This window comes from Sinohyriopsis cumingii, chromosome 11 (genome assembly GCF_028554795.1).
Source record: "Sinohyriopsis cumingii isolate HCF-2022 chromosome 11, ASM2855479v2, whole genome shotgun sequence".
Classification (NCBI taxonomy): Eukaryota; Metazoa; Mollusca; class Bivalvia; order Unionida; family Unionidae; genus Sinohyriopsis; species Sinohyriopsis cumingii.
The window spans coordinates 37,185,608-37,197,792 of NC_142971.1; the positions used below are offsets into that span (position 1 = coordinate 37,185,608).

The 12,185-nt window shown below is 34.2% G+C and overlaps 1 protein-coding gene across 5 annotated transcripts in view; it reads right to left on the reverse strand.

Annotated features, from left to right (window-relative positions):
• LOC149787929 (uncharacterized) overlaps nt 1-12,185 on the reverse strand; it is a 109,112-nt gene that overhangs the window by 63,445 nt on the left and 33,482 nt on the right. For all 5 annotated transcript variants that reach the window (XM_089974191.1, XM_089974187.1, XM_089974188.1 and 2 more), the window contains one exon: nt 9,814-9,926. In XM_089974191.1, coding sequence (XP_089830317.1) covers nt 9,814-9,926 — 113 coding nt within the window. The remainder of the gene's footprint in view (nt 1-9,813; nt 9,927-12,185) is intronic.

A 12,185-nucleotide genomic window follows, 5' to 3' on the forward strand; every position in this document is an offset into this window, starting at 1 on the left:
TTACCAAAAAGATATATTCAGAGCTGTAAGGGAAAATATTTTTAAAATTTTTAAGGAGGTTAAATGAAATAATTTGTGGCAATAGTCTCATCCAACAAGCAAGTAAAGATCATTATGTTCTATGCCTACCAATCTGACAATGAATTTTACAAAATTCTTGTAAGCACAACAAACCCATGAAATAAAATTCTAAAGATCCAAAGGAATGATACAGGTGAAAATCCTTACCTGATGTCCTTGAAGAGTGAAACATGTAAGTTACCTTAGTTTTACCTACTGTAGCATCAGTAAAGATGCATCTTTCTCCATACTCAATGTACTGATATTTCACAGAGTTTCAAGCTGACCATGACATCAAATTGTACTATAAAAATTCCAAATTAGAACTATATTTCAATAATAAAATTTTCTCTGTACACACACATACACATATGCATGGACACACACACACACACAGACACACGTGTGTGTGCTTCATTAACAGAAAATTTTGAATAACATGGTCATGTCATGGCTCCTAATTCGTGTGTCTTCAGTATTTTATTTCTTTGCATGATTCAAACCATCAGCTAAGCTGATAGACACATAACAAAATTCATGAAAATCTGACATTCCTAAAGCTTACAGATCAAAATAAATGTTCTTCCACAGCACTGATTTATTTTCATCAAGTATGGACAATTATTTCCAAAATTATATTGAACAAAATGATATTCATTGAGGCAATAATGATGGACAATCCTCTTGCTTATAATGTTTTCTCTGTACCAGCTTTATGTTTAGCCAGTGCATATATTTTACTTGATTCAGGGAACCATTGAAGTGTATGAGGGTTAACTAAAAATAATGTCTGCTTACAGTACAGTCTAATTATGATTTTGTCATATGAACCTCTGATGTTGATCAGAAAAACACATTTTAACAAATGAAATCACATAGGTTTTGTTCTAAAATTAATAATGTCAGTTCAATCATTTTAATTGCAGAAGAGAAAATACAGCATGTGTGTCAAACTACCAAGACATGGACTCGTGTTTACAGAATGCAATAAGCAAACAACAATTCTCAGACATCTTAACAGTCAAGTAAAAGGAAACAAGTGACTTTGAATATTCATGTAAAAAGCTTACAGAACTTCTTTGTCACAGTCTGTGTTTGACAAAATCTGCTGCTGATTTTGACCAAAAGAGTTTTTTGCTGTCTGACCATGTTTGATGTATGCTCCGATTCAAGTTACTAACAAAACCATTAATTTACAATTTTAAAAGATAATATTAACTTGTTCTTTGAAACAGTCATTTTAAAGCTTAAATGGAAAACAAATTTGGTAAAGTTGATGCACATATCTGCATTCATTGAAGACATTTCATCTTCAGTTAGAGCTATGGTGTTATAAAACTGATCCCACTGATCAAGTCTTTTCATTTACCCCACCCATCATTATAACATGGTTAACTTCTATTTCTTTCAAAAACAGTGTGTATGTGTGTGTGTGGTTTGTTTGAATTATACACCACTATGAGTTGTAAAGAAATCCTCATTACATTATGAAATTTAAAATGTTTTTATGCATGCTCAATGTGCTGGTCTTATTTATAGACAAAATGTCTTCTCTTGTTTGTGAATAGGAATTGGTTTGTAGCCACCTGACCTTATTTTCTGCGACAATAAAGGTTTACAATTGAAAAAGATGCATCTTTTCATAGCGCTTATAATAAGGTGTAACAATAATATGTGTGTGTGTGTGTGTGAGAGAGAGAGAGAGAGAGAGAGAGAGAGAGAGAGACTGTATAACCACACAATTTAAAAAAATCTAAATGGGAGAGCTATAAATAAAACTTGAATAATGTTAATAATGTTATTTTTTTTCCATCTTTCCCTTTCTCCTATATTTCTATTTATCCATCACTATATCTACAGAACCTACCAATAACATGCAATCTTGACAGTTTCGGAAAGACATTTTTTCTCGTGATCAATCAAAATACTGGTGCTGGTTACACTAAAATGTTTCACTTTTTTATACTAGTAGAGCTTACTGATTAGTTGACGGTAGTTACTGATTAGTTGATGGTACTTACTGATTAGTTGATGGTAGTTACTGATTAGTTGATGGTACTTACTGATTGTCTAATGATTAATTTTTATCACATTCTGAATAAACAACATGTACAGCCTTTCACATGCTGAAGAATGGCATTAAACCCAAAACAACTGACAAGGTTAAATTGGCAAAGAGACATTTGTACACATGTTGTTGCTGTTGCTGTTGTTGTAGGGTTTAACGCCATTTTTCAGCACATGATAGGCTAGCTATACATGGCGGCCAGTATTAATGGTGGAAGAAGAACCCGGGAAAACCCCAGAAAGAACCACTGACCCACGAGAAGCTACTGGCAAGCTTTCTCACATACCCACATTAGCCGAATCCGAGACTCGAACCCACGCAGACAGAGGTGAGATGGCAGTCATCCGTAACGGAGAGCGCTTTAGACCACTTGGCCACTTGGGGCCCCCATTTGTACACATGTATGTCTTTACAATATTTCCAAGACATTCAAATTTAAATAAATGAAAGGGCCATTCAATGTCCTGTATTTTTGTAAGCTGTTGGGCACAATGTCAGGCAACTTAAAATGCCAGCTCTTGATAGGGCATTCTAAATGACATCAATGACGTTAACGCCTAACACAACAAAATTCACCTCAATAAACTGTTAAGTCCTAATTACTGGAAAAAGGAGACATAGCAGCCACTTTTAAAATGACATGATTGCTGTCAATGGTTTTGTTATGGTTTTTTAAAATAAATTTTATCTGACTGTAGGCAGGCCATGCAGGTCATGACTGATATAATTATGCATAGAATGTTATGCATTATCAAAGACAGTTAAAATTGTGGGGAATGATCTTGCACTCCAAATCGCATCAAATCTGTTTTAAAAAGTCTTTAATGTCAGTCAATACAGTACATAAGATACATTAACATTCAAGGAGTTTCGGCATTACTCAACTAGCATCTTTGGTCATGTAAATTTAAGGTTACATGAGCTTCATACATACCTCAATAACCAGTAACAGTCCCTCCCCTCATACATACCTCAATAACCAGTAACAGTCCCTACCCTCATACATACCTCAATGACCAGTAACAGTCCCTACCCTCATACATACCTCAATAACCAGTAACAGTCCCTACCCTCATACATACCTCAATGACCAGTAACAGTCCCTACCCTCATACATACCTCAATAACCAGTAACAGTCCCTACCCTCATACATACCTCAATAACCAGCAACAGTCCCTACCCTCATACATACCTCAATGACCAGTAACAGTCCCTACCTTTATACATACCTCAATAACCAGTAACAATCCCTACCATGTTACAAGCTCTGCTTATAACTGCCTAATCATCTTATAATGGTTTTAATTATAACTAAACCCAACTGAAATAAATCCTTATCAAAACACTCCCTTCAATGGTAGTCTATAATGATGCTGGGTCAGAGAGCTTGGTAATATAAGCTAACATGCAATGTTTCACTCATAACTGCATCTCTTAGTTGGTAGCAATCTTAGTCAATCACATGCTGGACATTTTGTAAGTATGTATATCATTATTATTTGAATTTACTAAACTCATTCATGACCATGTCCATATGTGCCTGTACAGGAAACAAGACTTTATGGCGAATTGAAACACAAAAATATACTACCTCACCTGATTAGTTAGATAAGCTAAGAACTAAACTTGATATACATCTTGTCCCATGAAGTACATAAGTTTTTTTACAATGCTTACGGAGTAATCTCTAAGTGATACAAGTCAACCAAAAAGATTACCTCAATAATAGCAACCAATTGTGTATAAATATACAAAACGTATAAACACTGATTAATGAATCAACAATTGGTGCAAGGGCATACCATAAGCTCAGATGGCCTGTGTAAAACTATAGATGATGCATTGTGGGATATAGTGACTCCCAATGCTCAAGAGGCTTAAATGACCCAACATATTATATTATCCATAGATTTCAGCTGACTTATCATTAGCCAGAGCATGGTAGAAAAAGAGTGAAAAAAGATCACAAAGACAGTGCTTGCATTTTACCAGCTTTATGTTGCAAATTAAACGACATAAATATACAATGAAAAGTGAACAATAAAGATGAACAAATGGACACAATATTGTGTCTTGTTATACAAACTTTGAGCAAAATTACCAGACTATTAAAAGCACTTTTTAATGAACAGGTAAAAATTTTGTATGTCTTGTGTAGACAGAAAAACAATGAAATGAGACTTTTTCAAACATTACATAATGCATACAGGATTATCTACAAATGATTCTAATAGTTCAAATGAGATTATGTTCATATGATATCAAAACACATAAGGAATATTTCCTGGCTAATATATCAATAGCTGAAATCTATGGATAAATTTAGGAATAATTGTTTTTTGCTATAAACAGAAATAAAAGAATACAAGAACTCAATTAAAATGTTAAAAATGTGTAAAAATAATCCAGTATCAATGAATGCTGAATAAGGTCATTAGAATTATTAGAATCATTTATACATTTACATCGCATACAGAGACAAAATATACTAATGACAATCTGCTTTACAAAAGAAAGCACATACAAATATTTACTTGTTGGTACAAGACTAGGACATAAAACTAATACGATTCTAGCCAAAGTCACAAAGTAAAAATCATATGCTTTCCTCCTAAAATTGAGAAAATGTATACCATCATCAATTCACTGAATATTTATCAATATTGACATTGATCAGCAGCTTTGTAGCTTTTAAACTTTGAAACCTACTGTATATATGTTGAAAACTAATACATCATAAATGTCATTTTTTTATATAGGTTTACTTCCTTGTCTAAGTATTATATGATCTGAAGTGTTTAAATAGCATTTAAAAACTTGTTCCAGAATACTGGTATATTAATACTTCTTCATTCAGTATAACTCTTTGCCTGGATTAGCTCTACATATGGATAATCCTTTAATTAATCCACTGTTCTGTGAGAAAATGTGCATGTATAATCTGCCTGAAAATTTCACCAATTAGTCTTCATTAAATTATTAAATATTGAACCTTAATTTAAGTACTGAATCCATCAATCTGATTGTATAAAATTTCAGTTAATTTTAAATCCACCAATCAAATGTCAAAGCCAATAGTGAAATTAGGGCCAGTGGTGTGCAACAAACAAAGAACAAATCTGTCCTAAAAACAGTTCCTTAGTCAAGGGCCAAGATTTCACCAACAAAAGCCTTAGTTCAATGGATTTTATTTCCTGAAATTTTATGCTGACTTTACACTGACCTACTGTATCAACTTTTTTGTCTAGACTTTTAAGTTTTACAACAAGATAAAATTTAGGACATTCCAATAATATATTACTGTCTAATTAAGCCCAAGTTATGTACTTAAGGTGGCTATTATAGCTTATTCTCTGCTCTATGATTTATATAAGACAGCAAAGCTAAGCAAGTTTATATAAATAAAAACTATTAATAAGATAATGCTGAATAACTGCTTAAACCAATATATAAATAAATTGATAAAACCTACATTTACCTTACCCCAGTTAAAATTATGTACACCACTCACATTTTTATTACACTCAACATCTCATGTGAAATGACAAGATTAATTAAATACTAAGTATCGAATTAAATGTTTAATCAACTTTACAAAAATGATCATTATCTCAAAGGAAATTAGAAATTTTATATGTAAATAGCGCATGTATGTTTCATTTGAATATGTAATTTACAAAGGAAAAGGCACTGTTATGAACTTATTTGAATCACAGTCAAAAGCAAAAGGCATTATGATCAAAAGACCCAGGGTCTCACATTACTCACTAGCTGGCATACGCATAATAGCCATAAACAGCTGGCCTAGAAAATCTAGTTTAGAAGGCTGTCTGATTCTGTTGAAAATTCTCTAATTCTATTCACTGCATATATAATGAAAACAATTGTTTGAAAGTTTCTTGAGTTTTTGTATCTTCATCCATAAATGACTGCATATCAACATCAATTGTCCAATATTGAAAAGTCCCTATTCCAGGATGTTTTGTGACAACGTTCATTAATTTCTGTTCAGCATTTTCAGGTGTGTAAATGTTTTTCTACTTTTAGTAACAATAGCCATGTCAGAATGGCATCATGTATTGAAAGTAATTTTCCACTTTTCGTACTGGCAGCCATATTTGATGTCCAAATGAAAGTCATTACCACCAGAAAACTTTCTTTCAAATTTGGTCAAATTCTGCTGAGCATTATCTTTAATGAACTTCTTTAAGTTCTATTTTTAGCAACTGTGACCATAACTAATTGTACATCATCATCATCATTTGAACAAAGTGAACAAGTCTTTATGTCAGGGTGATTTTTGTCAAAACTGGACACATTCTATTCAGTGGTTTGAGAGAAGAAATCATTTAACAGTTTTTCTAATTTTAGGAAAGGCATATTTGATTGCAGGTATGCATTATTTGTACAAAATTTAAAGGTGTTCACAGCTAGATGTGCTTTATCAAATTTGGTTCAGCAGCCTTTAAGAAGAAGTCACTCAAAGGTTTTTCTATTGTTAATAATGGAGTCATACTTGTTGGCAAATCAACATCATCTGTACAATCGTAAAAAGACTTTATGTTCTGTGCCAAGTTTGGTTGAAACATGTCTCAAAGTATTTTAAAAGAATTTAAGAGGAGCAATTGTTGATGGTAATGATGGCAATGTTTTTGTTGCTGGCAGCCATATCTGACAGTGGATTGGCATCATTTGTACAAATTAGAAATGTTGTCAAACCAGAAAATTCATGAACAGGTTTTCTATTTATTTGGTAATGGTGACCACATTTAATGGCTGATTAGCATGATTTGTATAAACTTGAAAGGCCTTTATTTCCGGATATTCTGCTTAGACAGATTTTGAGCAGAAGTTAAATTGTAATCGTTGAGGGCAGTGCGACAACACAAGATGGATGAAGGGTAACACCATAAGTTCAATTGAATTTCTGCCACATATATTATTTGAAGTGGAATGAAATATAAATTCAGTTCAGAATGTTATATTTACAGTCAATCTTGTAGCATAAAGTATATGAAAAGTCTACACCACTTCTGTCTACATCAAATTTAATTTAAAATGGTGATATAATCATCTCAAATAAATTGTGTGGAATGCATATGCAGGTTACTGAATATGTTGTCTACAAACAACATCAAATTATATTTGTTACTATGAAAACAATCTGTAATGAATATTCTTAGATTCTGCTGAGGATATGAAATCATTCAATTGTGTCAACTATTAAGCGATTTCCTAAATCAACTTCATTTAAGTCATTACAAATGAAAGAGCTTGCTTCCTACAAGATGTCTGTATCTATGCCTATAGTTCTGTTAATATTAATGATACATTTTATATGCATGAACTTGTACACACATGTACAGTTTGCTTTATTGCAATACCTCAGTAATGTACATCTTCCAGTGTATGGCACTGTACATATGTGTACAACTTGTTTTATTGCAATACCTCAGTAATGTACATCTTCCAGTGTATGGCCTTGTACATATGTGTACAACTTGTTTTATTGCAATACCTCAGTAATGTACATCTTCCAGTGTATGGCACTGTACATATGTGTACAACTTGTTTTATTGCAATACCTCAGTAATGTACATCTTCCAGTGTATGGCATTGTACATATGTGTACAACTTGCTCTACTGCAATACCTCAGTAATGCACATTCCCATGCCTGGAATTGTACATATGTGTACTATTTGGAATTGTACATATGTGTACTATTTGCATCAATATCAAATCACAATATTCCTAAGCAAATAAAAATACATTTTATTCTCTCACTCAAAAATAACATGCCAATTAAGCCAATTCACTCGCTAAATTTTCCTAAATGAATGACCTGGATAACATAATTTTCAAATGCCCTAAACACTCATTTTTCAATTCTTTTTTTAAAGTAATTATTTAGACACTTGGAAATTAAAACATTTATCCAAACTTAATGTATTTATGCTCATCTACAATCTAATAATACAAACAGCAGTTGCAAAACTCATTGTTATGCAGTTAGAGTATAAAGGACAAATGTGACATGGCTAACTGGTATGCAGTTAAAGCATAAAGTACAATATCTGACACAGCACACTGGTATGCAGTTACAGCATAAAGTACAATATCTGACACAGCACACTGGTATGCAGTTACAGCATAAAGTACAATATCTGACACTGCACACTAGTATGCAGTTACAGCATAAAGTACAATATCTGACACAGCACACTGGTATGCAGTTACAGCATAAAAGACAAGATTTAACAAAGCTCACTGGTATGCTGTTACAGAATTAACTGGCATGCAGTTACAGGATAAACAACAATATTTTTTAAAACATATTTACATATACGAAAAATCATTTTGCTAATAAGAGACTGAGTTGTTGCTTTCTTATAATGTTGTTACACATGTGTGTGTGTTTTCTTTTTTAGTGTAACACTAATGTGACATAATTTATATTGATATCCAATATTCACAAGAGCTTTAACCAAATAAGACCCAAACCAGGCAGCTATTTTCATTTTCAAGCAAGAAAAGATCAAATTTTAGTGCAGAATTGAACAATCAACCCTTAATAACACTATGACTGGAACAATTCTTTTCTCCAGAATCCCAGTTAATATTTTAAATTTTCTGTATCACTAGACTGTGTGTGCTTTCCATGTTGTATATATATATGAAAACAAGTTACACATAATGACAAGATCATTTTATTTTCAGTGGAAGAAAAATCACTCACCGTATGCAAGGTAAATAACCGACCAAAACAAGAGTATCAGCACACTATACACCTGCCCCATTGAAACAGATAACCGATATTTCTGTGCAGAAACCACATTTATTTTTTCAGTAACAATGACCTTGACCCTGGAGCTTTTAAACTGAAATCAATAGGGTTCTTCCTTACCAAAGTGCAAGCCATCCGCAAAACTTTGTAACCATAGATGGAGAACTCAAGTTATTGCGCAGCAACCATTGATCTACTCAATTTATGTACTACTTACAGCCAATGACCATCAACTTTATACTATTTATGCTACAATTTGTTTCCATGGTAAAAAATGTCAGAAAATTCTAAGTGTCAATTGGCACTGCTGTGCAACTTGCTTGAAATGTGTACTGAGTTTGGCTGAAAAACCTTGAATGATTTGTGGCCTAAGGAAGCCAAGTGGTCTAAGGCACTCCTTTACATATCATCGAAATCTCACCTCTGTCAGCATGGCTTTGAGTCTCTGCTTGGCTAACATTGTGGGGTTTTCCTGGGTTCTGCCTCCACCCAATATACTTGCCACCATTTGCTGAAAAATGGTGATAAACCCACAAAACCAGACCAAAGCTTGAATGCTTTATGTGTCATGCTTTGAAAATAACAAAAATGTTCATGGATAGACATATGGATATCACAATATCATATATAGATAGACAGATAGAGAGAAACAGAACCCATGTAACCTGACCTTGACTATTCTCATTCCTTACCTTCTCAACTTGAAAGTGAAAATGTGATTATTCTAATTTGTCCAAAAAATATTTGGTATCATTACCACCTGGATTACATGGGTTATGTTGCATAGGCATATGCAAAGACACGTTTTCCAAATCATTCATTTTAAGTAGATGTACATGCCGCTAGCAAACTTCTCAATAGAAAAGCATTACTCTGCCAGAATAGGAAGCTTTTTGCACCTGTCTGCTTCTGTAGTCAGCCAGGACTTTCCCTGATCCTGATCGTAATGGAGCCCCTGCACCAGGCCGACCCCATGGGTCATAATCAACATTGCCTGTCATCTGAGATTCCACTGAAAGAAAAAATAGGATTACAACTATTAATTATTAGGACATAATGCAATATAATTAATTAATCTTCAGCTAAGAACCTGGGCATAGTTTTACGATAAAATCTAGAGTTTCATTCCTTGAATTAAAATTTACTGATCTTATTTTTACTGCTTCTTTTAAAGTGGTGAACAGTTTATAAAACATGTAGCAGACACTTTGATTTGAAGCTAAATGGAAGGCATCATCCCATCCACACCTACCCATGGAGATCCAACCAGCAAGTACCATGGTTCTGTTTTCTCACAGACATAAGTGTTAACATTTTTTTAAGTAACTTTCAGGCATACTTTGACAGGTACATCATATACTATCCAAGACAGACCAGTTATGACATAAATAACATGATATTCCACGACATTAAAAAAAAGTTAACTCCCCCAGACTTAGACGAAGATGAAAACTAAAATTATCAAGAGTTCTCACCTTGATATGAGGTAATGGGTCTGTGCTATGGAATGTGATTACAAATTCACACTTACTTCTAAAAAGTCATGCCACAAAATCAACTAAATGGGTGAGAATCAGGCATTATATTTTTAATCCCTACCTTTATATTTTTCATTTAACCATTCATATAGTCAGAAAACTGCCCCTTTTTAATGGAAGATGTAATTTCCCTCCTAATTTTCAGTTCAAGAATGGAAATAAAAATAATATTAATTTCAAACAAAAATTACATCAGGTTTCTTTTCAGGGAATAAAAAGCTAAATTGACTATGTCAATGAAAACCCATGTTCCTAACTTGAAGCAACACAGCCAATGGTCATGTGATCTACAACTCCTAAAGATTAATTTAATTGGCAAATCCAGTGAAGTCAAGCAGCAGTGTTAATTTTAACTGGACCTGGTGGTCATCTGGACTGTCACCATAGGACCCACCAGATTCAAACTGTCACCATAGGACCCACCAGATTCAAACTTATCTCTGTGAAGCTAAATCCCTGAGATAACAACTTAAAAAGATTGACTGCATGCCAGTTAATAACTTCTGTTATGTCTCAAATCAAAATGCTGCAATCAAATGCAAGACTCACAGAGAACACTCAAATCTGAATAGCTGAAACCTTCATACAGCAGCTCTAATATTATGAAACATCAGAGTATGCTGTGTGTATAACCCACATCAGCCACAAAGAGATGGCATGACGGACGATATCCTGTCTCCCAGCCTTCATAGGCAGAAAGAATTGTTTGCATGTATCAAGAATTGCCTATGCACATTAGTAGTGTGTGAGGGCACAAACAGGGTTGTGCAAGGCCACTGCTCTCAATGTGTCTATCAATGAGAGGGCACATATAATGACTTTGATTGCCCAATGATGGCAACCTGTTTTAGCACAAAGCCTGGCTGCTACAAGTGGACCACCAAACCATCAACCTGAACTGAAAATAAGTAGTGTCAACGGAAGGGGCATGTAACTCTCTCACCCTGCATGCCAAAGCCAAGGGTATCAGAAAACATGTTTTGTATGATAGTAGCTTCAGTGAGGTATGGTCAAGGATTTAAATTACGGTGAACTGAGCCATATTATTACCCAGGACAGATTCCATTTTGGAACAGGGTGAAGGATTTGGCTGATTCAAATCAAAACCAGCTAGTAGGTCTGATATATCCTTATCTTGGCTGTGACTGCTTCTGCCATGATGTCTGAATGTTTTGTATATCATGGAACAGTAACCTCTGATGGCAACTGAGTCCTACTGTTTCTCCTTGTAGAGTCAGCATGTTGAGGGACTGAGTCACTTAGAGAGATGATGTTATTGGCTTGGAACCAGTTGCTGAATATGTACCACTTTCAATCCAATGCTGTCATAGTGGAGGGCCTTCTTTTCATGAGATTCTCTCCACAATCAATGGTCTAGATTTTTCTCTTGCAAGACTGTCCTGACAAGAACCAGGCATGAAGAAGACAGTCCTGGCAGGGGTGAAGCACCTGCGACCCAAGTTGTTTGAGAAGGTCCAGCTTGGTCAAAATCTTCTTGGGCAGATCTGTTACTAGATAGAGTAGATAGATGACCTAGGATTTGTCCCATCAGAGAAAAGGTTATTAGAATCAACTTGCATTTTTGCAGACTGTGACCCCCATAGTATGATGTGCCAATAGATCAGGATTTTTGTTGTTTGTTCAACAGATTAAGCCTAAGAAACTGCACAGACCCAGATCTGCTGGCACATTGTGCAGTTTGCAGTTGGAATCACTTATAAGTTTGTATATAT